Raw genomic sequence first — 26,411 nt, 5'->3', positions numbered from 1 at the left:
AAGGACAGAGAACATGAGTATCACTAGGTAGAAGGGGTCTTCTGTGTATGTGACAAGAATCTAGGCAACTCCACAATTCATAGGTTAAGGATGCTATTTGCTCCACTCTGAAGAAGAAAAAAAAAAAAAAGATACAAATTCAATGTCTGGAATCTAACCACAACAGGGAAAAGATCAGAGCCATTATTTTTTAACACAAATGAAAGATAATACAGACTTTAGGAAGTTTACGCCACACATGGAATATAGGCACTATTTTTTTTTTACTTTAATATACAAATTAAAGCAAGTACCCCCATCACCTCTACTAAAGCTTTTCATTTCCCAGTAAGATCTCTGATAAAGTTAATGTATAATAAGTAAATACACAGGACCATATCTTATGTTTGTTGATCTTTGGCACATTTGTCAAGTTGGAAAATGTCAAAAGGCAATAAAAATTTCTAATGATGGTTTTGTACATTCTTTTAATCATCTTCACATCAAAATATAAGGCCGCAAAAAGGCAAGCTGAAATATTAGGATATGTGGAATAGTTTTAATAAAGAGTTTTACATACAGTACCTTACATATAGAACAGTGTGTTTGCAAATTTAAATAATATCTGAATGTACAGTGGCATGTATTCTTATCAAAGATAAATTCAAGTTTACTGTGTATCAGTTCTAAAATGCATTTACACAGATCGCTAGAACTGATAAACAGAATGAGGCATAAAATATTCAAGTGTTATATCATCAAATAGCCTCCTCTGAACAGTCTTTTTCTCCTTTTTAAAAAAGTTTCAAAACCTGTACATACATTTTTAATTTTTAAAAACTGTCTGTTAAAAGGTAACATTTCATGTTAACCACCAACTCTTATGGTCTATAGTAATAAAACTAGATATGTGCAGATATAAATATGTGTAGGATATGTACATATGTACGTTGAGTGTTTGTTTCAAACAAGCACACACACTTACGCATACCTGCGTATGGAGCATGGCGGCGGCACGCAACTCACAAGAGCACTGGCAGACAGGAGGACCTGGGCCCAAAATCCAGCAAGAGCTAACTCAGCAACTTAGTTGCCTTTGGTTTCAGAAATCTGTCCATTTGTGATCAAAGCTAAAAGTTTTGAGTGCGCATGTATTTTTTAAAAATAAAATTCATCTTCAGAAATGAAGCTTTTCCAGTATTCCACTACCAGCAGTCAAAAAATCCACAGCCACAAATTATTTTGATATTTTTGTCACTCCTCATCCCAGCTGAGGTTATTTACAATTTTTATCTGAAGGCAAACACCAAGCATACTCAGGATCAAACTGTATGCTGATGCCTGAGTCCTGAATTCAACTATATATAGGACATACATAGTCTACATGACACATCTATGTTTCTGATGGGCTGATGGCATCCGCAAGACCTGGGAGCGGAACTCCCATGACATTTAACTTTCTCTCTCCAGCAGTGTCATCATCATTTGGCACACTGACCCTTCTGCAAGCCATTCTGTTTGTAATGAGCTTAATGCCTGCAAGAAATTCCAATTATCTGGCATTTTTAAAAATATATAATCATAATGAAGTCAGAATTCCACAATTGTTTTTCCTCAGAAGTGAGGCTTCCACTGTCAGTTTTCTGATTAAGAACATTCATCACCTAAGAAACAGCTCATGATCTCATGAAAGTTTAAATACTCTAAACTTCAGTGCAGCTGGATCAACTGCAGTGAAGACAGTTCGTATAGCAACCTTATAGAACTCTCCAGAATTTCCTTGCCTCTACAATTTTGCTTTTGGCCAAATGCTGGTTTATTACATGGATCTTTCTACTAAAAATTATATAAACACACCATATTCCTTTCTACACGTATCTCGAGCTTCATGTAAAGCAACTACTGAAAAATCCTGCCAACTCAATTTCCTTGGTATAAATTATATTCAACTTCATTGATCCCTGGCATATAACACATTAGCATGTAGCTTGCTCATAATCTTTGTCTAATATTAGCTTCCTTGAGAAAGGTTGTTCTTCCTTTTCCTTTCCAAGGTGCCATCCTATTGATGTCACAAATCAGTAAATGACCAAACATCACTACACTTTTTTAACTATCCACTCAGCAGTCATGTGGATAATAAAGATTATCAACTGAGGAGACCCACATTCTTTTCCTTAGGTTTTCACTGTTGTCATACAGAGCAAAGAGTTGCTATTTGTTGTACTTTGCCCACGTCAATCAGGAGCTGTTTGAGATGGCGTTTCAGTTGAGGCAGTCTTGCAAGAGGGTCAGGCGGCTCCAGCTCTCCTGTGAAATCGAGCCAGCTTTCCAGAACTGAAAGAGAGAACAGAACAAACAAATTGAAATGGCAACTGGAAGAAGTCATAACATGGCATAACTGGAAGGCTGGACAAGGATGGAGACAGAGTTCACGTTCCTTTCTCTAGAAGGCCATAAATATACTCAAGCCATTTCGGAGAGGCTTTAGCATCCTTTATATTATATCTTACCCCACAAGAGCTCTAGTCCTTCTTGGTAACTTCTGTTCTTATTTTAGGTACTTTTTTCCCTTTGCAGGCATAAACTAATTTCATTTTGAGTATCTCCTTCTACTCTCTTCTGGAATAGGGAACAGTTTCCTGTGCCTGCTGAAGCTGTCTTATTATTTTAGACTTAAATCATCTCTACTTCATTTTAAATAAAACTTAGCTATTCTAACCATTCTTTTTTTTAAATCAGGAAGTTCTTTTTAACAAAGGAAAGGAGGTGGCAATTTCTTAGCTTCCTTTTCAGTCCCACTATTTTATCATTACTTTAAAAAAAATGTAAGCATATTAGAAGTCTAGGCAGAATGCAATTAGTTACTCCACTTTTTATTAATAATAAGGGATAGCGTCAAGTTGCATTTTTTTCCCATCAAAAATCTACTCAAAACATTAAAGTAACAAAAAGCTAGCTTAAACTAAATGGAAGTTGCTTTTGAACTCAGTTTCCATTTCCTCTTTTCTCAGGGAAAAACAAAGCAGTAGGAGCTCTAACTTACTGTGGGGTGAAATTAAAAAAAAGGGGGGGAATACAATCTTATGTATGAGGTTAGAAAAAAACCCCACTGGATTAGGAATCAGGTAATCTTACTCTATTTTCTCAACTATAAAATGGGGATAATCTTTCCTGTCCACTCCTCAGGGCCCTGTCTGATAAAAATGAAAAATATCAAAGAAAACCATTTGAAAATGTGTGTGCAAACTTAAGGTTTATCTACTTGAGCTTCTGGGAGTTTCTTCTTGTTGTTAATTTCACTTCCTACTGACCACAGTGAGAGCAAAGATACAAAATGTTTTCCCCCATATTTTTAATATGCTTAAGGCCCTTACACTGACTTCCAAAGAAAATGAAGTTCAATGAAACTAATTAATATTCCATATGCGCTCTATAGTGCACCCAGCAGATGGGCAGTATTTAATAAATATCCACCTTTAAGAAAAATGAGATAATATCCAGTCATATTGTTTTCAGCCTAAAAGACCCCAAACACCAGCTTTATTAAATGCAATGTGAAGGAGCAAGATGCTCTAACAGTACGGACAGCATCTACAGTTCTCATCCCATAATTTAAAACACTTTACATAACGTCTTCATAACAACAATAAACACACTTTACATGCTATAATCACTGTATTTTAGTTCTTTCTTAAAATTACCATCAACTTCTTTTTCTATTAGGTCCATCCTGCTGGTAACTTCATTCTGCACATTCTCTATGTGTGTAAGGAGATTGAGCTGCCACTGAAGATGTGAGTCTCCTGGGTCTTCAGTGCCCTTTTTATCATTATAAATAAATACCGTATTCCTTTCAGCTGGATTCTTCTCCAAAGAACCATTGGAAAAAAACAAAATTGGGTGAAATGTAATGTCATAACGGGAAAGATACATGAAACACCTCATTACCACAATGATCAGTGAAATCCAATTGGACTCTTAGAATATTTTAAAGGAAGTGCTAGCACGTAATTAAATTATATCTGATGGTCCTTAAAAGAGCAGATATGCTTGCCATGTCTCTCCACAAAGCCTAGCATGGGGCTCCACAGCGTGGAGAGCATCCAACAAGACATGTAAAGAAATAAGTTGCTACTTATACTCTGTAATGAGAAAGCCCAGCTCATTTAGACTAACCCCCTCTATAAATGACTCTAAACTAATGACATAAGTGGAGTGAAGGCAGAAAGCAATGATGGAAAAATCATGGAATCTGACAAAGGCCAGTTTAATTAACTGCAGACTGTAATTAACTCTTGCAGGTAAATCAGTAAGGCAAGAGAAAGATGAAAATTTTTTTAAAAACTTAAGAAGTGCAAAATGCTTTATACATACACAAAAAATCTGAATTCAGACTCACCAGAAAGAATTCATTTCATAAAAAGGATGTTAATTTGACTAAATCATTTGCCACAAATATCATGAACTATAGACTTCCCAAATTTATTTGTTTACAGTGAATTCCTCGATAAAACAGGCCCGAAAAATAAAGAACTAATTTTAAAGTGGCACTGCTAATTGAAAATCAATGAAAAATGAAACAATATTTCTTAGACAATCTTTATGAACAGGAAAAAAGTTTATAGAAATTCAACGTCCAAAGAGCTGTAAGAATTCAGCGTATCACATAATGGAATTGATACGCATAAACAAGTATGCTAAAATTTCAAAAAGAAAGACTGGAATGCCACCTTTTATCTGAAACACATACTGTATTAATATATACACACCCACACACACTTTCACATTCTCACACACAGACATCTTCATTTGGAAAAAAGTGTGGCTCATAGTTTTCGGAGGAATCTAAGTGTGCTTATAAAACTGAAACCGTGGTTGGGGCAAAAGTTCACTGAATTACTACAACTCTGAATTAGGGGATAATTCAGTGTTCAAATGGCCAGTGTTTTCTAATAGAGAAAGCAAAAACTGTCTTTACCCAACAAAATATTTATGAACTTGGAAATATAAACATAATGTTGCTGGGAATTCAGTATGTTTTATTTCATAAAATTTTCCTATGGTCTATCATATTTTCCAAGCCAAAACAAATGAACTAGTTATACCTTTTCAGGCATTCCATCTTCTTTCACTGAGTATTGTGAACGTTTTTTATCTTTTGCGTGGAATTCTTGTTCTTCTTCAAAACTACTAACATCATCATCATCTGAGCTCCCAGGGTCTGCGAGAGCTTTGCAGTCTTGACCAAAATTTTGTGGCTTTTGGTAACTGTGCTCACTTGTTATGTAAGTTCCTTCCATTTTTAGGGGCCAACGAGGTGGTTCTTTATGGTTCTGCACATGGTATTTCTTTTCCTCTACATTAACTGTTTCTTGCACTGCTACTTTTTTCTCTACCCCAGCAATTCCTTGATCTTGGTCTTTTCGCTTCCCAGAACAAGCCCAGAGATGAAGGTCAGGATGATGTTTATTCCTTAAAGCAAAGTTGGAGAAAGAGGAATTCAGGGAAAAAAGAAAACAAGTTTAGTGCCATAATAAATTTCAGAAAGTAAAATGATACAGATAACCCCTGGTTGTCCGTGCCTTCAGTTCAGTGAGTGTGCTGACTCAGGCAGACTGATCCCCACTTCTCTGCTGAAGACCTAGACTCACCAAGACAGCCAGGCTAGAAGGAGGGCAGGGGCTCAAGACAAAAGCAGAGGTATTCTTTAGGTAACTTGCCCTAGAATTTAAACCGAAGTTTGAATTCTCACCATTTTATAGAAATAATACTCGGGTAGAAAAGCAATGATGAGAGGCCCCTAGATGGCTCAGTGTGTTAAGCATCTGCCTTGGGCTCAGGTCATGATCTCAGGTTCCTGCTCAGCAGGGAGTCTATCTCTCCTTCTCCCTCAGCAAACTCCACCCCAGCTCGTGCTCTTTCTCTCTCTTAAATAAAATCTTAAAAAAAAAAAAAAAAAAAAGGCAGGGACAGGTGGCTCAGTCGTTAGGCATCTGCCTTTGGCTCGGGTCGTGATCCCAGAGTCCTGAGATCGAGCCCTACATCGGGCGCCCTGCTCCGCGGGAGGCCTGCTCCTCCCTCTCCCACTCCCCCTGCTTGTGTTTCTGCTCTCGCTCTCTGTCAAATAAATAAATAAAATCCTAAAAAAAAAAGGCAATGATAAATGTAATTATCTTGATGGTTCACATCATTTGTTAGATGCATTTCTTTTCCTACTGACTTTCACTGTATTTTTTAAAATTGTACAACACAAAAAACTTTTATATGAGCATATTTTAAAACCTTCATTCAATCAAAAAGTGATACTTGCTCATGACAAAAAAATCAGGCAATAAATGCATACAAGGTAAAAACCTCCCTACCATGGCAATCATAAAAACCTGAGGTATAATCTTTCAGACGTTTTCTACACATATAAAATTATTTTTTAAATGGATAAGCACATATTTTCTTTTTATACAAATGGGGCCCTCAGTTTGCCTTCTTGAGAGATAACATACATGGGCATCTTGTGCCCTCAGGACACAGACGTTTCCCTTTTACTCTAGTAGCTGAACAGTACTCATATACAACAGTCTGGGTTCACCAGCCCACTTGCACCTACAGACACGTGTGCGTGTTCATGTGATCTCTGCACACGAGCGGGGATATTTCAGTCAGGTACGGAGCTGCTGGAAAATTGGTACACATTTTAAATGGGACAGGTACTGTCCAAGCAGCCTCCTAAGAGGCTGCACTGATTACGCCCTCACCCACAGTCTATGATAATGCCCTTTTATCGCCGTCCTTGCTAAACGTGTGTGATATTGCACAGCTAATTCTAGTCATTAAAATTCTGCAGTGAGTGAAACCAGAATTCTTTCATCAGAATTGATAAGAAAGGGAAATACTCAGGAGGCATAAACCTTTCAGAAAGCTCAATAATGTTTGTGAATTAATTATTTCCAGGTTAGATAAACACCCGGGGGTCAAATTAGTTTTCTTCTAATAATAACCAAGTATTGTTCTGAAATTATAAATTTTATCTTTTGGACATCTAATATCAGAAAACACTAAAATTCTTTCACAGTAAAGGCATAGCAGAAAGCTAGTTTTATAGTCTGTCCAATGGACCAAGTCCTGCTCTGTCACTGAGCTTAATCAAGTAATTCTCTATCTTTGACTACCCATCTATCAAATGAGAGGAGATCTATTTTTCAGGCTTATTTTAAGGATTAAGTGAAATCTGATACTAAAGCACTAACTTCTGGCATGAAGTAGACTTTCTTTTTAATAAGTTAGCTCCTTCCTCAAGTTTTAACATTTGCATGCCTATTTTATAAAGAAATTCATATTCAGATTTATGACATTCAACAGAAGCAAATTACATCCAATAGTCACTGAGTACTTATCCCTACACTAGGCACTGGGAACAAAATGATGAATAAGACATAAGCCCTACCTTAAAGGAACTCATGGTTCAGTAAGGGGAGATGGACATGAGACAACAAAGTGCACCGAAGTGCCAACATCAGTACATAAGGAGTTTGCCAAGAAGGGTGTGTGATCATCCCTGGTCAGGCAAGTATCACGAAAAGGCATCTGCTAAAAAGACTAGTGATAGAAGGTTGTTCTAAGTGTGAGTAAAGGCTTGTAACTATGATAAAGCAGGCTTCGCTCAGGGATTATGGTTTGGTAAAGTTGCGACATTTGGGGAAAACAACTGCGAGAGGGAAGTAATGGCAACAAAACAACAGAATATATAGCAGGGAAGGACTCAAGAGCGCATGCTGCAGAGCCGGGAATACACTGTGGGATATGAAGCTGAAAAAGAGACAAGCTCCTATTTATTTTTTAAAGATTTTATTTATATATTTGAGAGAGCGAGAGCAGGGGGGAGGGGCAAAGGGAGAAAGAGAAGCAGACTCCCCACTGAGTAGTGAGCCAGACATGGGGACTGATCCCAGGATCCTGGGATCATGACCTAAACCAAAGGTAAACACTTAACCGCCTGAGCCATCCAGGTGCCCCAAGCTCCTATTTATCTTTTACTAAAATCATACTGGCAACAATAAGAAGGATGAACTCCAAGAGTACAAGACTGGAGTCACAGAGAACTAAAAATGTGTGGCAATGGTTCACGTGAAAAGAACAGCCTGGGCTGGGACAGTATGAAGGAGACAGAAACGCACAGAACAGTGTTAAGGAATTACAGTGGATAGGTGTCTTGGCACACCAGGCTGAAGTGAAAGGTGGACAGACAAGGATAGAAAGAGGGGAAAGGGCAAGTTTCTGGCCCAGGCAAGTGAGTCAAAATGAAGACAATCTTGTGAAGAACCAGTGAATCATCCTGTTTTACATAAAATATTTTTTTAGGAGAAGAATTCTAGCCAGGGATTAGGAAGAACTGAAAACATGGGCTTCAAGAACACTCAAGACATGTTACTTAGGGAAGCTCAGGTTGGGTTTTTTGTTTGTTTTCTTAAGGGAAAAGAGTCTGGGATGACTAAAACCCATTCGGTGCACAGCAGAGGGATGGATTCTATGACCTGCTCCCTTCAGAGTCCATCTTAAGGTAATTAAAAAATACTCTATTAAATCTACTTCATCTGGACACTATTCCGGCACAAAATACCAGTTCACCAAGCAACTGTACTTAATTTTGTGCATACAGCAAGCACACGAAACAGCTGGGCAGGGACTAATATTTGTTGGAATGGCAGAGGTGGTAGTGACCTTCAACCACACTTGTTCATTCCAGGACAACAGGCAGGAAGCAGCTATTCATCCAAAAAGTTTATTAATCCTGCCTATTTTTAAAAGTTATAATGTATTCAAATATCTCTTCTGCCTTCCAAACTGCTCATCTGAACCTTCAAAAGGCTGCCTGATTACTGTGAATTAAAGCGCACGCCACCCGTGACCCTGAGGCTCCTCACTTACTTCAGTATGCCGATCTTCAGCTGGAGCCCGTGCAGGACTTCCGTGACACCACAGACATCAGCAAGCAGGTGGTGTGTGGAAACTATCTTTTTGGCATTGAGATGAGAGTAATTTTCTTTTAAAAACGATAACCCACACATTCTCCCATTATCCAACCAATCCTTATCATACCGGTATTTTGCACTCCACCTCTGACCTGTAGATGAAGGTGACATTAAAAGGACAAAGGATTCCACTTATTCAGATTTCCTTCCACTGCCATCTTATTGACACTATTCAGTAAGCAAAGTGAGCTCTGGTACTAAGAACACACTCAAAAGAAGAGCAAGACGGCGTTCTGAGGAGCTGGTGTGGAGAGAGCCCCTCCAACCTCGGGGTCTCCGGCCTGCTATGGAGAACACACTCCATTAAGATGGGCTCAGGGCAGAGGACACCTGCAGAGGAACCTTGAGAGCACGGCTTTGCATTTCTGATGTGTCTGTCATCTGTCCTGTAGAAAGGCTGAGAGGGCTGGACAGAAACTAGACGGGGTACCCGTTCTCTCACAAACATTTGTTTTGAACTAGATGAAATAGAGTTCTACTTAAGCGAATAAGGACCCCTCTCCAGGATCTCACAGGGTCCTATATAATCCTACCAATGTCAATACTATGTCTATTAAATTAGTTGCTTATGTGTCTGTGACCCCTACTATGCTGAGGCAGTGGAAGGCATGCTTAGAATCAATCATCCTACCTCTTACCAGCATTTGGCAAACAGAAGGCATCTAATAAAGACTGCTGAATGAATAAACAAACGTCTATATTCATATGGGTCTGAATCATTCTCCTGCTTCCTAATGTTACTGTTTTTCTCTCTTTCTTTTTTTTTTTTTTTTAAGTTAGACAAGAGGAGGACCCGACAGGCTTTTATTTGAGAATATCTAGTTATTTTCTACCTGGGTAGCTGAAAGTGTATACAATATGCAAAACCTTGCTACTCAAAGAGCCTCTGGCATGGAGGAAGGCACTGGACAGGGAGTCAAAAGGGAGAGGTTTTCATCACAGTTCTGCCATGTCTACTATTATCCTTGTGCACAAGGCATGAAACCCTCCGTGTTCCAGTTGTCTCATTGGTAAAATAAAGGGACAGACCGTGATCATCGGAGATCCCATCTAGCTAAAATGAGCTGGATATGCAACACAGTCAGGAACTTTCTTAAAACCACATCATGAGGGGCGCCTGGGTGGCTCAGTCATTAAGCATCTGCCTTCGGCTCAGGTCATGATCCCAGGGTTCTGGGATCAAGCCCCGCACAGGGCTCCCCGATCAGCCAGAAGCCTGCTTCTCCCTCTCCCACTCCCCCTGCTTGTGTTCCTTCTCTCGCTGTGTCTCTCTCCATCAAGTATATAAATAAAAATCTTAAAAAAAAACAACAACAAACAAACCAGGAGTTACATTCAGAATACAGTTCCATTCAAATAGCCACACATAAACCTATTTAGAAATCAACACACAGGGACACACTACGGGGCTAATTCTTCTCCAGGAAAAAGACATGTGTAACTCTGTCCTTCCAGTAATGTAGTAGTTACATTAATGAAATGAGGCTAATGTTCTGGCCTAGGTAATTAACACGGAAAATAAAACTGTAACAAACAATGACAACTATTGTAAAATGTCAACACGGACACAGAATTTAACTGATGAAGTAACAGTATCCTACACAGCAGGTACGCTAAGGAATTGGTAACCAGATCTTCAGGGGGCCCGGCAGTCAGCATGGGGAGGAGGCTTACCAGGAGGGTCCCTGCAGACGTAGCAGATGTACTGCTCGGGGATGCTCTCCTCCAGCAGCCCCATGCACACGCTGTGCTGCCAGCAGAGGCACTCTTCACACTGCCAGAAAACACAGGAGTGCTTATAGTCACAGGTCTGCTCACTAGACATGACCACAGAGCCCCTTTCAGTTAGCCGTGGCCATCTCCTGCTGCCACCCACAGCTCCATTCTTATTCCACACAACAATGCAAATGCCGATGTATGATGAATTTTATATTTGAAAGAGTTGGCTACTTCAAGAACTTCCTCTTGGTGCAGCTATTAAAATGTGCCTTGATTGATTACTTAAATCACACACACACACACACACACACACAAAACTATTGCTCTCATTTATTTCCCACTAAATTTTAGGCCAACACATCCTTAAAATAGCTTATGAAACTGTGGACATTTAAAAAAAAAAAAAAAAAAGACAAGTTCATAGGAATGCCTGTAGCAGTGACTTCTTAAAAGTATTACCTGTGTGGTGACCCTATAAATTTGCAGTTCCCTTTTTTGAGAAAATCTTTGAAAAGGGGGAGAAAAACATTACTCTTTCTTCATTCCTGTAACATTTCCAAATCTTCCAAATGTCATCATAAAACGTGGGTTACGCTTTTTTCTTAAATATACCCTTCCTATAGGGAGAGGGGGTTCGTAATGCTTAATCCTTGCAACAATTTTTGACACTAGTGGAAACATTTATTTCCATATCTGCCTGTTTAAAGGCTACAAACAACAGGGATCCAGGCCAGTAAGAGAAGGGCTGCTAAGCTCTACCCTTCAATGTGGATGCCCGCCCACCCTAAGGGCTTCAAAGAATGGATTCCAGAATTTCAGCTTGAAGACCTCAAACTCAACACTCTCATATGGGGAGGGGGGGATTGATCCTTAGGTGAGAGAGCAGCCTACTTCATTTGAAGAGATTTGCTCATCATTACTGCTGGGATTTTAAATGTGATAAGCAAGAGACCTGTTTTCAACAGGACCATGAGTGACAAAAGAACATGGAAGCCCTGATGTACTTGCTGAGCACCTGAAATAATTATTTGCTATGACAGGGAAGACTGGTTACCTGGATCATGAAGCCGTTCTCCTCATCCATTTCACAAATACACCGCACAATCTCGTTAAGAGCATCATCTTCATCCTGAGATTCCTCAAAATTGGTTGAATCAAAGTCCTGATTGTACTCATCCCCACTGAGAAGCAAACTCTCTGTTGAAGAATCATCTAGGAATTCCACATCTGATAAGTCTAGAATATACACAAAAGTATACTCAGCATTTATTTTCCTATGTTTGTGTCATTTTTCCAGATAGAAAGGAGCTAAAGGAAGCGAATGTAAGCTATTAAGTATTTAGAAAGGAAGGCCAAACAAATGAGATTAGAGTAGGTCTCTGAACAAAGAAACAGATGATTTTTGAAGCTTAGGTAGTTATGATCGACTTTATTTACATCTTAACATCTACACTATTACGAGTAGCTTGGAAAGTATCCCTTAGTCTTGGTGCTTATCGAGGTTATGGCTAAGGTTGATAATAATTCAAATTTGCATAGTTTTCAAATGCTTTCACAAATGTTAGTCCTTTTCATCCTCCCCAGAATCAGGGGTCGTAAAAAGAACGGGTTTTGTTCTTTGTACCACAGTCAAGGCACTTCAGCGAAAGGAAGATTGCCTGGAGTCTAATATCAGTATTACTATTCTTAACGGTGTCAGTATCTACAACCACCAGTGCACTTACTATGCAACAGGTACTATACTAAGCACTTCAAATAGAAGACCTATTATTTGCTCGAGTAGTGCGGCCAGCTAATGGTAAAGCTGACTGCATAGCAGGACTACCTGACTCCAGAGCCTATGTTCTCAATGATGTCACCACTATTCCTTAAATTGACATCAGAAAGTTCCCTAAGGAATTTACAAATTTTCAAAATTTCACTTTGATTAAAATCTTCTAAAAATAAGTATATTCTAGAAATTAGATCGTATGGATGACCACTACATATACATCAACTTAAATGCCAAGTTTTAGGTTTGTATTTGTACTAGTGTTGATGTCAAAGGCGACAATTTAGCCCAGGCCATTGAGAAAAAAAAAAAATCAGGGCATACACAAGGAAAAATTTATTTACGACAAATGACAGGACACTAAAGTTCAGCAGGAGTGTGGACAGAGGAAGGCGGGAGCCGCATGGTCAAAGACCTGCCAGCTTCTGTGAGGTACTTGGAGGCCAATCCACGGAGCACCTGAGCAACAGAGGCGGCTCCTTCTCCCTTAGCCTCTAGCCACAGTCTGTGCCACCCCTTCACCTGCTCCTTACTCACCTCCCCTGTAGAGTATCAACAAGCCGAGGCAGGAAGGGCTCTGTACTACTGAATGCTCCACAGCCAGTGCTTAGAATGAAGCCTGCTATACATAGTAAGCCGCTCCAGAATGCTTCTGGAGGAGCCAAGGAGGGAGTCCATAGCCAGAGAAAATTCTCTTTTCAGACGATCAGACCAGAAAGATGGCCAAATGCAAACTAAAAAAATTTATGCTGTTTATATTTTAAATATTTCAAGACTTAATGCTTCTTCTACTAGCTTCTAATCTGATTTTTTTCCTGTTTTTGAATGTTTTATTTTTGACTTATGAAAGGTTAATGTTTTACAGGAAAATAAACATTTTCTTTTCTTTAGGGTCTTAGGACATCTTGGAGAAAGTGAGGTCAGTAGAAATGGTATTAGAGAAATACAGGAAATTTTCAAGGTGTAAACAATTAGCCATTATAAAATCCTTCTAATAATAATATGAGTAGTCTTGAGAACCTAGAGGGGAAATTCCATTCATTCATCTTAAATCCAAAATCAGTATTTTCTCTTGGGCCTTTGGGAATGCAAGTTCATGTTTCAAAATGGCACACTAGAACACGAATAAACAGTTTCAAACATTGCTGCAGCATTTATGTGGCGTTATATGGATGGTAATCATAACAGAATTAATAAACTTAAAACTATTATCATTAAAGGAATCAGTGTGTGTCTCACATATGCTTTCATGGCCAAAATAACCAGGTTTTAAGGTGTTAGAATGCAAATTTAACATATTGGCCAGAAAACCTAGTTTGAATAACTAATTCCCAAGCATCATATAAATGCTTGGCTGAATTCTAGGGGCTGAGTAAATGGGTCCATAGGTTCAAAGTTAAAAAGAAAAGAAAAGTTCCCTCTCCTACCAAAATACCACATGGACAACAGCTCCAACTGAGTGGCCCCAGGAACACCATTCTCTTCCAACTGTTACCCCTTGAACTACCTTGCTATTTTCCCACATTCTCTAAGTGTGGATTCTAAAACAGCATCATGTGCAAACTCATTAGGCATCAGGCATTCTGAGGATGAGGCCCAGAAAGGTGTTTTAACAAGCTTTCCAGGTGGTTCTGATGCATGCTAACACTTGAGAACCTCTGGCCGAAGACCTGCGCCCTGTATCAACACCTGTCCTTTCTCCCAGCTCAGGGCTCAGTCACACACGGGGCAGGACGGGGGGCACCCCCCCGTGACATCCCTGCCACCCCCTCTCACACATCTAGTTCCAACGGCACTGCCAGCCAGATATCCCCTCCGTTCTCCAGCACTCTGTGTCAAGTGATGACTTTCCAACCTCACTGCCTCCACCAGGAAGGTCCTGACATGATTGTCAACCCAAAGAATCACTCAGAAATTCCATCTACCCTCCTGGAAATCTCATTCGGGCTCTGCAGCACCTCTGGATTGGTCATTTCAAAGCATCACAGAGACAGTTGTCACGGACACCTGGGGTGAAGAGCCACTGACCCAAAAGGGAACACAGGACCTGTGCTTGTTAGAAGAGGAATTTTTTCCTCCCTCCCCTCAATGTTTGAAAATGATAAATCTCAAAAGTGCCATGTGCTTATTTTAGGAGAAAGGGAAGACGACGCTTTTCCCCACAGTAGGCTAGACAGGAGTTGGGCCTGTTAGAATGCAAGTGGTAACCGTGAAAATGAAAACACATCACCTAGGACCTACCACGTCGGGCCCTCAGAAGAAAGAAGGCCGGAAGTGAGCTCAGCCGTCAGTATCCCTGGGGTTTTACGTAAGATGAAGACCCCGTCCCTTATTCTAGTCTCCAGCCACTAACATCAGGGTCTGCGTGGGGAGAGTCTCCCCCCACTGCTGAAAGCCCCGGAAGGTGAGCATGCTCAACCCCACAGCCGCCAGGATGGCCGGCAGGGCAACCTGACAGATTCCGAATCCGCCCGTAAAACACCCATAATCATCAGTACATAGGAGACACTAGAAGCTTCCTCACCATCTGTCCTACAGTTAATGATAAAAGCCAATTTTACTTTATAGAAGTTAAAGTAGCTCAACTATCTACTGCTGAGATGTTCATATTAGTTTACGGGATAACTTCTTAAATGGTGTAAACAGATAAGCCCTCACTGAAGGATGTTTCCAGCTCAGTTCCCCATATAAGAATCTTAAGACTTGTTTAAGCATTACATGGTTACACATACTTTCACCACTAAGATCAACTGACAAAATTGCCCTTGGGTATTGATATGTTGTATTTTTCTCCGTGAACATGCTTCGCAGAGCCAGAGAATTCCCAGAAGATCGAGTTAGTGGAGAAGAGCACCTTTCCAGAAATTCTAGAGAACTGTCTTCATAGTCTGAATAGTCTGTAACATAAGATACATAAAGAAATATTAATAAAGTGTCAGATCATCAGGAAGAGTCACTATAAAAACTAACAAGAAAGTTACATTTTACAAGACATAAAATAACCATGCCCCCCTTCCCTTACCCACAAACAGCTAGCTAGATGGCGGTGTATCTGATAAAGTGGGCTGGGCAAGAACACCTGGGGAACTGTACCCCAACAGTACACACATACCACCAGGGAGCACCATGTTCTAGCTGGTACCAAAAACTCTTGTTAGCCAGTCCAGACGTGAAAAAGGATTATTTCTACAGTTTCTCTCCATTATAATCACAGCTATGTTTACAGTAAGATGTGCAAGATGGAAATTAACTTTGTTTTTGCAATTTGTAAAGAGGTGCTCATAATGTGTCGCATGTCAATCATTACACTGATAATTCAATTAATACATTTTTCAGCAAAAAACATCTGAATGAAATTAATTGGTCCTCCTGAAAACAAATTAATCCAAGTCCTGTCTTCCTCAGCTTAGCATGCATGAGTCCTGCAGACGGAGGACAGGGAGGAGCCACCTGCAGCTTCCAGGAGAGCAGGGTGTGATGACAGGGACAGACAGGAGAGGGCAGGATTCGGGGGCCTGGGAAGGCTCTGAGGCAGAGGAGAGCCTGGTACATCTGACAATCTGAGACCGTGGCTACAGCACAGTGAGGGAGAGAGAGAAGAAACAAGGCTAGAGGGGCAGGAGCGGGTCCGGTTAAACACGTTCTCATTTTCAAGTTTTATCCTAAATGCGGCAAAAAGAGCGTGACACAAGTCTGACTCCGGTTTTCAAAGCCTACTGAAGCTATGGAATGAGGAAGGGGGCAGGGAGCTGCAGGCAGGAGGCGCCAAGGCCTGGCCTGGGAGGAAGGCAGCTGGCCTGAAGGCTGACAGGCAGAGAGGCAGTGACCTGCAGATCTGAAGACTGCAGAGGCGGGGCTGGCCTGGCGTCAGCAGGGCGGTTTCCAGGCTTCTGCTTGAACTACCAAGAGGCTGAAAGAGCGGCTCTGAGATGGAGCTGAAGAGTAAGAGGGAGGAGAAACCAGAGAAGGAATGCAGGTCTGGAGGAGGTTGATTATTTTATTTAAAGATTTTATTTATTTTAGAAAGAAAGAGAGAGCCCAGGGCGGGGGGGAGGCACAGAGAAGTTGGGAGAGGAAGAGGGAGAGTCCCTGCTGAGCTCGGGGCCCCACTCAGGGCTCAGTCCCAGGACCTTGAGATCATGACCTGATCCGAAACCAACAGTAGGACACTCAACAGACTGAGCTACCCAGGCACCCCCAGAGGAAGGCTTTTTAAAGATGGGCGATCCTACAGTTCGTCTACAAAAAATCTAAAAATGAGGGGAGGCAGGGTGACAAGTGTCAGGATTTTAAGAACAGAAAGACAACTGCCTCCATTATCATAGAGGCAAAGCAGGAGATGATGGATATACATAGCTAAGCACATAGTTGTGGAAAGATGAGCAAGCTCTCATCTGGTGGCTTCTATTTCCTCAACTGAGTATGAGGCAAAGGATATCTGAGGCAAGTTAGGGAATAGAAAGAGGCGGAAAAGACTGGAAGAGGTGCAGGAAAGGTCAAGAGTAGGAAAGTAAGTTTCCAGGAGAAGAGCAATACCAATGCTGGTGTGCAGTGAGTATCCATCTAAAGTCGGTGGTTGTGGTGGACAAAACAATGGTCCCCAACGACGTCCACATCCTAATCCTCAGAACCTGTGACTGTGTTAGGTTCTGTAGCAAAGGGGAATTAAGGCTGCAAATCTGCTGACCTCAAAATTATCCTGGATTATATGGGTGGGCCCAATGTAATCACAAGAGTCCCTAAAGGTGCAAGAGAAAGAAGAGTCAGCATTGGAGTGACGTGAAGTGAGAAAGACTTGAGTGGCCACTGTTGGCTTTGAAGATGGTGAGGGGGACATGTGCCAAGACACGCAGAAGCCTCTAGAAACTGGGAAAGGCAAGAAAATGGATTCTCCCCTAGAGCCTCCCGAAAGGAGTCCAGTCCTGCTGACACCTTCATTTCAGCCCACCGAGACCCGTGTTGGACTTGTGACCTTCAGAACTTGAAGATAATAAATTTAGGTTGTTTTAAGTCTCTGATATGTAGTATTCTGTGACGGCAGCAACTGGACACTACCACAGCACTCACCACTGAATACTACAGCACAGCCGCATCTCCTGGGTGCCCCCTGTGTGCTAAACATGATTCTAAGTGCTCTAATCCTCACAGTTAATAAGGAAGCTACAACTGCTAGTGCCATTTTACAAGTGGAAGAACAGAGACAGAAAAGGTTAAACTGCCCAAGAAGACATAGCTATCTTTACAAAGCCAGCCTTCAAACCCAGACAGCCCGACTACAGAGCCTTCCTCTTAACCAAAATGCGTTACCAGTGGATTTCAACGCAAACTGGAAAGCTTGTTAAAGCAGATTCCTGGGCCTCACCACCAGCAGGTCAGGAGTGGGGACCCTCCCGGATGCTGCGGACGGTATGAGACTGCAGAGCGATCCTGGAGTAGCACAGGGCTACTGTGCCTCTCCTGGCCCCAGTCTCTACACAGCTTGCCCCATACCCTGTTACTTGGGCACAGGGTGGAAAGGGCAGCTGCTGAATGCTAGTTAGCACTGTGTTAAGTAATTACAACGAATACCTGATTGAATCCTAAAAATAAAGCTACATAGCACAAACTATTATTACCATTTTATACGTGAGGAAACTGACATTTACACAATTTAAATAACTCACCAAAGGGCACCCAAGCTATAAGCTTTGCAGTGACGATTTGAACCCAACGCTCAGCTTTGAAAACTGCCCTTTTATCGATGACATGCTATATCGCCCTCTTAGCAAAGTAAATGCACAAGTACAGCCTGAGTGTAAGAATAATGGTGGAAGTCTCAATTTAGCATTACAAATAAAACAGGCTGCTATATAAGCTCTCTACGGGGTATCAGCAGCAGAAAAGAACTCGGCACTCTGCACCACACCTGCATTCCCCATGCCAGTCCCTGGGGCTAGTGGGAATAAAGGTCTGCTGCCGGCTTCAGGGTTAGATCAATTGTAATCTGCCACGTAAAGCCCCTTCCTTGATCACTCCAGCTTCTCTACACCACAGACAGAACTTAGTTTGTATCACCGTTACCTTCCCAGTAGATATTTGCGCGTGTTTATCACTCTTACGATATGTTGATAAGGCTTGCCTACAGCTCCTGGAAGGGAGTGTCTGTTTTCACAGCACAATGCTCTAGATTCTCCTTGCATTTCTCATTCTAGTTCTTTTAAGTCTCTGTATGCCTTCGTTTTATTAATATTTACAGACACAGGAAAGACAAAGAGATGACGTGACTGGCTCAAAGGGACAAAGGGAAAAACTGGCAAAGATGTCACTCAAATCCCAACATGGCCATTTCTCGTATGGACAACTGTCAGAACTTACTATGCCAGTAGAGACAAGTAAAACCTGCTAGAGGGAAGAATGCACAATCTAGCAAACACTCTCTAAGGCCCAGGAAGTAACAGAACGGAGCATGATGGTTCAAGCTACAATTAAGACTGCAGCCAGACTGCCCAGCTTTGAATCTGCTTTTCACCACTCAATAGCCGTGTGAGCTTGGACAACTCTATTTGTTTCCATTCATGGTTTCTAAAATGGGTATAAGAGGCTCCACTGTAAAGCATTAGTTAATGTGAAGATTAAATAAACCACTGTATATAAAATGCCTACAGCACGTTTGGTACATAATAAGCACCAGCAGGATATCCAAAATAAGTGTTAAGAAAGAATTTTTAAAACTCCCTGGTGGTAGTAAGTGTAGAATAAAATGCATATTATATTAGGAACCTCAAGTAGGAATAATGTGAATGTTTTAAAATTAAGACATCTTTGAAATTTTAAAGTTATTTAAAACCCCCTATTTCCAGCTTAAAGACCCCTCTTCTATTTTAATCTGGAGAAGTGTCACTTCCAAGATGAATGTAAATAACCCAGAATAAATTCTCAAATGTAATAATTAATTGCAAAGATGCCTGTGATTACCGAACTCCACACCTGCTGTGTATAAAAAGCAATGCTTCTGTGCATCTTTAAGTATTTGCTAGGATTCTGTTTACAAAGTTAAGATTTTCATTTATAGGTCTGATTTTAAAATGTAAACAAGATATAAAACTCGTTTCATTCATAAAATAAAAATATATTAACATGTTTTAAAGGGTTAATGGCTCTTTAAAAGTAGGGGCAGCGTAACTCGGAACACAACTCTGAGGGGCCAATTTTCTCAGTAACTTTTTCTCTCAGTCTTACTAATCCGGATCGCCCTCTTTCTTCCAAGTTGCCAACCACCGCCTCCTGTATTCTCAATGCTCTCTTACTGTGCCACCAAGGGTGGCCTGCTCCTCATCTGTTCTTGGTCAGCCCCTCCCTGTTACCTTCCCTCCGCTTGCAGGGGAGCTTAGCACACTCCGATTTGGTGTCTGCTGGTGAGTCCTGGAGCAGACCTGTGTGCTGCCGCAGCGGAAAGGGACCTGAACAGCCCGCCCTTCCTGCCCTGAGTCCTGGCCGGCCCCGCTGCGGTACCCGAGTCCACCAAACCCCCTCAAGCCTCTGGTCACTCGGGAGTTCACCTGGCAGTTTTACCTGTGGTTTGAAGCTTCTCAAATCTGCATGATGATACACCCTCACAGGAGGGTATTCACAAATCAAATGCATTTGTGATTAATGGTTTTTGTTCACAATGCTCCAGAATTTCCTGACTTTAGGTTCTCTGGAGTCTGGGCCCCATGGGGCTGTGTGTGAAGGAACAGGGTGAGGGGAGAACGGACAAGGGGCAATGCAAGCACACGAGTGCACAGGTATGTTCAAGATATTCTCTGGAAAGTAGTTTCAAGCTTTTCAATCCTCTGTTTGACCCTACGTCAAACGTACGCTGGCAGCTTTAGAGAGAAAGAAAATGCAGAAACAATGAGAGAGGATTTGGGGCCTAGTGAGAGAGTTAAAAATCTGAAGAATTTACCATCAATTACTGACTCTGAAATTACCCAGTTGACTTTAGTTTTTAAAACTCGTTTTTAAAACAGCAAATCTTTGCCTCTTATTACCATCTGTTTTAAAGTCTACTTTGTGATAGAAATAAGGCTACTTCAGCTTTTTTCTGGTTTCCATTTGCATGGAAGATCTTCACCTTCTGGGACACCTATAATGTGAAAGTTAGTCCATTTGGTGTTGTCCCATCAGGCCCTTATCTATCCTTTCTTTTCATTCTGTTTTCTTTTTTGTTCCTCTGACTGGGTGAGTTTGGCTGCCTTGTCTTTGGAGTTCACGGATCCTTTCTTCTGCTTCATCTAGTTGCCACTGAACCCCTCTCTAGTGTAATTCTCTAATTCAGTCTAGTCAAATTTTCAACCTTTTCCTTTACAATTAACACTTTTTGTTTAGAAATCCTTCCCTGCCCCAAGATCATAAAGATGTTTTCCTATACTGTCTTCCAAAGTTTTAGTTTTTGTCTTTCACACATTTCATCATTAATCAACCTGGAATTGATGGCTGCATATGGTGTAAAGTAGGAATCCTACTTTCATTTTTTTCTTCACCATGTGGATTATAAATTTCTTATACCATTGACTGAAAGGTTTATCCTTTATCCGCTAATCTAAGAATGCCAGCTGTGTGTAAACCGAGTTCTGATATATGTATATGCTCTGGACTCTCCTATCCTTAAAACTTCTATTCTTCCAAACGCCTCACTGCCTTAAACTATAGTTGAATAGTAATTTTTCTCTTTATTCTTTAAGATGGACTGTATTATTTTTGGCTTCTTACTCTTCCACTGTAAGTTGTAGAATCAGTACTGAATCTAGAGATGTATTTAGCATGAAGTGGCATCTTTTCAATATTCAATCTACTAACCAGTGAACATGAATTGTCTCCCATGCTCTAGTCCTTCTTTGTTTCTAAGAAAGGTTTTATAATCAGCTAGTCATAATGTTTTTTTCTAAATGTAAGGAAGAATGGATGTATCAAATGATTTTTGTACATATATACGGAAAGTAATGTTTATTGTCCTTCATCTGTTACTGTGGTGAGTTTCACTGATTTTTTCAAGTAATTTTTTTTTTTTTAATTAAAAAATCTCTACCCTCAATGTGGGGCTCAAACTCACAACCCCAAGATCAAGAATCGCCTGCTCTCCAGACTGAGCCACCCAGGGGCCCCTGATTTTCTAATGTCAAACCAACTTTGCATTCCAACCCTCTGTGGTCCTATGTTTTAAAGCATCACTGGATTTAATTCTGTAACACTTATTTATGGGTTCTGTATCTATGTCCATAAATGAGAAAAGCCTATGACTGTCCTTTCCCATACTGTTCTCTTCTGATTTTGAGCAAAGTTATTTAAATAATCTAAAATGAATCTGGAGTTGCATTAGTTTCCTAGGGCTGCTCCAACAAATCACCACAAATCTGGTGGATTAAAACAACAGAAGTTTATTTTCCCATAGTTCTGAAGGCAAAAAGTCCAAAATTAGGTGTCAACAGGCCGAGTCTCAAGGGGCAAATCCTTCCTTGCCTCTTGCAGTGGCTGGTGGCTTGAGAGCCTTGGCTTGCAATGCAGCACTCGAATCATGGCCAGGGCCCCCACATGGCATTCTCCCCTGTGGGCTCCAAATCACCCTCTCCCTCCCAAGATACTAGCCATTGGCCTTAGGGTCCACTTTACTCCCAGATGATCTCATTTTTAATCACATCGGCAAAGATCCCATTTCTAAATGGGATCTAAATTCACAGGTACAAGGGTTGGAAGTTGGACATGTATTTTTGAGGGACATCATCCTTCCCACTGCAGGAGTGTTCGCTCTTTTTCTAAATTCTGAAATGATTTAAGTTTGGCATAATCTACTCCGTCAGTGTTTGGTAAAACTTGGCCGCAGAAACTTTTGGGGGCAGGACTTTTCTTTGTGACAAGATTTTAAAATACTAATTAAATTTCCTTCCAGGTTTGAAGAGTATTCAGGTTTGTACCTTCTTCCTGAGTGAGTCTGGTGTCTGGCAAATGTCCGTATGTTCATCTAACCTCTCAAGATCAGTGGCATAAAGTTGTTTATATTTTTCTTCTTTTTATATATGGAACGTCTCTAGTCATATTCTCTTTAGTTCCTAATACTATTTGTGCATTTTGTCTTTTTTCCTTAACCAGTGTTCCCAGACATTTGATTTTATTAGTTTTCTAAAAAAATTAATTTTGGCATTTTTTATTTCTTTCTAGTATATTTTTTTGTTCACTAATTTCTACTCATACGTTTATTATTTACTTCTACTTTTTTTGAGCTTCCTCATTTCTAACTTCTTAAGCTGGAGATTTAGCTGATTTTCAGCCTTCTTTTCTAATATAAGTATGTATGGCAATGCATACTCTTCTTATAAAAGTGGCATTTTAACTACATTCTCAAGTTTTGGTATGTATTTTTTAATATCTTATTTACCTTCCCTCTGGTACTGGCTCAGTTGGTTAAATGCCCAACTCTTGGTGTCGGCTCAGGTCACGATCTCAGGGTTATGAGATCGAGCCCCACCATCGGCTCTGCGTTGCGCATGGAGTCTGTTTGAGATTCTCTCTCCCTCTCCTTCTGCCCCTCCCTCCTGGCTCACGTGTGCGTGCTCTCTTTCTCTCTCTCTCTCTCAAATAAATCAATCTTTACCTTCCCTTTGGTACTGTTTTCTGATCCATGAATTATTTAAAAATGAGTGGTATGATTTCCAAACATATGGGGTTTTTCTATTTATCTTTTTAATATTGATTTAACTATACTGCAGTCAGAAACTATAGTCTGCATTATCGCAATCTTTACAATGTGTTGAGATTTGCTTAGGGTGGCATCGTGCAATTTTGGCACGTTTGCATCTGAGAAAACTGTCTGCTCTGCAGCTGCTGAGTTCAGTGTCCGTGAGAGGTCTGTGAGATCACGGGTGCTGCTGCCACCTTTCCTATCCTTACAGAATATTTTTGAGTTTTGTTAATTTACTAATTACTAAGAAAGATACTGTGAATTTATTCAGTTATAAAATTTAAAAATTTTAGGGGAACCTGGGTGGCTCAGTCAGTTAAGCGTCCAACTCTTGATTTCAGCTCAGGTCATGATCTCAGGGTCATGAGATCGAGCTCTGCGGTGAGCCTGCTTAGGAGTCTTTCTCTCCCTTTCCCTCTCCCTCTGTCCCTCCCCTCCCCCGCTCATGCACATTTTCTCAAAAAAATTTTTTTTAATTTTGCATCTAGGAACTTATAAAGTGAGTTGAACCTTTATCATTATACATTAGCCTATCTCTAGGAATGATTTTCCCTTAATGACTATTTTATTTGATATAAATACATCTACTCCAACTTTCCTTTTGGTTTGTATTTGCTCACATTTTTTTCCATGCTTTTATTTTTCAACATTGCTCTGTCCTCTCCATCCTTATATTTAGATTTATCTGTTGAAAATAACCTGTAACTGGATTTTTTAAATCAATTATGATAATCTCTTACTATAATTACAGATATATTTGGATTTCTACCACCTTATTTTTTAATTTGTATTTTTCTTCTTTTCTATGTTTTTCTCTTTGTATCCACCTTCTTTTGGATGGTTTTTTCATTACATTTTCTTACCGTCTATTTTGGAAATTATACCCTAAGCTTCCATTTTTAGGATTCATGTTAGAAATTCTACAAGGCAGATTTAACTTGTTAGAGCCTAAAAGCAATGTATTTCTTTTGCTCTTCCACAACAATACAAGACCTGAAAAACACTGAAATACAAGCATGCCTCTCTTAATTTACAAGCTATTACAACGGTCACATATTTTTGTGCTCTGCCATTTTGTTTTTCCCCACAAATCAAAATGATTTATATAATCAATGTTCAGACTTATCCACATATTTACATTTTCTTTGCTCATCCTTTCTTCTGGCATCTCAAACCTGCCTTTGTCATTGTTCTCCTTCAGCCTTCAAGTACCGGACAAGGATATCCTTTAGACGGGGTACTGATAAAAAATCATTTTCTTTTTCAAGTTCTTCTAAAAATACCTTTATTTCATCCTCATTTTTGAAAGCTACTTCAAGGGACTGTAATTCTAGACTGAAAAGAATTCCTTCAGTAGGGGAAGCACACCTGACAAGGGTATCCAATCCACCATGATGATGGAAATGAAAGTCTCTAATCGGCTGCAACAATTAGTGTACAGATGGATTAATTTACAGACTATAGTAAACAAAGTTGCATATTTTCTAAATCAGCAGGACAAGGAAAAGCTACAAGCACTCTTTCAGTTCTCGACGAAATGGGGATCTTACCCTGTCTTCACTTTGGTGGAATGCACAGAAAAACTGAAAGAATCTGAGAATTTTAAAAAACAGGAATCACCATTTTAGCATACTTACCATGCTGCTTGGATTTCTTTTTCTTTTTCTTTTTCTTCTTCTGTTTTGGTTTGTAATGATCTTTGTCTTTCTTCTCTTTTCTCTCCTTATCCTTCTCTTTTCTCTTACCTAAACGACACAAGTGACCCAAGTTAGCCATCATGACCAATCCCGAGTTGTTGTTCTGTGGTTAACCTAAAAGCAGCATTTATGTTTTAATCAGCTATTCCAGTCACCTGCCCAGTGGATGGATTCAATTAAACTGTTCCTGTCATGAGTCTGGAACTCCTGATTAGCTTATTGGGCTCTAAGAGGGGGTCTTCATTAGCAGTGTTGAGAAATCCCAACTCCTGACACCTTGAAGTTAACACAGACAGTAGTTAAAATCTTAAATGAGTAATATACTCAGTTCCCTGATGTGGCAAGAAATAAACTCCACAATTTCAGAAAAACCTAAGAAAACTCAGTATTTCCACATAGAATTTAATGAGAAAATATATTAGATTTAAAAAAGAACTCAATGAAATTTTTTCCTTTGGAAAAATAAAATCAATCCATAAATAATTCCTTCAGTCTTCCAATACTTCCCAGTGTGTACAACAATGAAGGTGAAGAACACAAAGCAAAAAACTTATTTCACTAAACTGATTTTTCCCCAAATTTTAAAATACGCTTTTTTCCCCAAATATGTACTTTAAAGAAAATGAATGGATGTTAAAGCAGCGCCCCAGGGTACTTTACTTAAAATTGGTTCATCACATATACTCAACTATTGCTCCAACTCAGAATGATGTAGCCTACAATATGTCAAACATATTTAAACAACTTCAGGGACCCAAGCTCCAGTGAGCTAATCTACAGACTATTTAAGACTATCATCAATTATTGCAAAACTGTTCATTATAGCACAGAAGACAGAAAAAAAAAGCAGAAAATTCAGTAATTTTTTATAAAGTCGGTTAAAGAAGAAAGTCTGAAAAAAAAATGACTATTTTAATTCATCATCCATTCCCTAAGTCTTAATATTAAATGGTGGCTTATTTTTAAATAGCCGTAACTGTAAAGATGTTCAAAACCACAAAATTCTCAGCGAAAGCCTTAGACTCCCTTGACAAAAAAAATACACATAAGATATGTGTTTAAGAAATCATGTATCTGGAGCTGAATAACACTAATAAATACTAAAACAGATGATCACTTACACCTAAAGGAGCACTAACAGGTAAAAAGTAAGGGACAGACTATGTCCTCCCACTGCCAAGCCAATAGTCTTTTGCTTAAAGATTACTTTCTGTTCATACCAAATGCTGTTGAGCTTTTTTCTTCCAATTTCACTTTTTTTTCTGTTTTCGATATTCCTGCAGGTTTGGGGGGAAAATAGGTAAGTTTAGTCAGAAAAGGTTTAAAACTATGGGACAATGTTTTGTATTACAAGTGCTCACAAAACCCTACTTAAGACGCTTTTCTCCTAAAGGTCTACATATTTTATTTCCTGAACTAGTGACAAAGAAGTGGGATTTCTTACTTCAAAAGACTGATAAATTAAGAATGATTTTTGTTCCTTCAGACTACCCACATTAAAATCCTGGTTCTACCGGCTA

The 26,411-nt window shown here is 40.0% G+C and overlaps 1 protein-coding gene across 12 annotated transcripts in view; it reads right to left on the bottom strand.

Annotated features, from left to right (window-relative positions):
- Nucleotides 1-518: 518 nt before the first annotated feature.
- PHF20L1 (PHD finger protein 20 like 1) overlaps nt 519-26,411 on the bottom strand; it is a 72,912-nt gene continuing 47,019 nt past the window's right edge. For 8 of the 12 annotated variants that reach the window (XM_027585244.1, XM_027585463.1, XM_027585534.1 and 5 more), the window contains 9 exons: nt 26,112-26,168; nt 24,832-24,939; nt 15,231-15,395; nt 11,782-11,963; nt 10,683-10,782; nt 8,905-9,100; nt 5,088-5,454; nt 3,684-3,849; nt 519-2,316 (listed from right to left, as the gene is read on the bottom strand). In XM_027585244.1, the coding sequence (XP_027441045.1) occupies nt 2,174-2,316; nt 3,684-3,849; nt 5,088-5,454; nt 8,905-9,100; nt 10,683-10,782; nt 11,782-11,963; nt 15,231-15,395; nt 24,832-24,939; nt 26,112-26,168 (1,484 nt within the window). In that variant the 3' untranslated portion in view covers nt 519-2,173. The remainder of the gene's footprint in view (nt 2,317-3,683; nt 3,850-5,087; nt 5,455-8,904; nt 9,101-10,682; nt 10,783-11,781; nt 11,964-15,230; nt 15,396-24,831; nt 24,940-26,111; nt 26,169-26,411) is intronic. The other 4 variants (XM_027585390.1, XM_027585836.1, XM_027585601.1 and 1 more) reach the window with 2 other exon arrangements.

Source organism: Zalophus californianus, chromosome 4 (assembly GCF_009762305.2).
Source record: "Zalophus californianus isolate mZalCal1 chromosome 4, mZalCal1.pri.v2, whole genome shotgun sequence".
Lineage (NCBI taxonomy): Eukaryota > Metazoa > Chordata > Mammalia > Carnivora > Otariidae > Zalophus > Zalophus californianus.
Note: the sequence above shows the minus strand (reverse complement) of the source record. Positions and strands in the feature narration are given on the sequence as shown.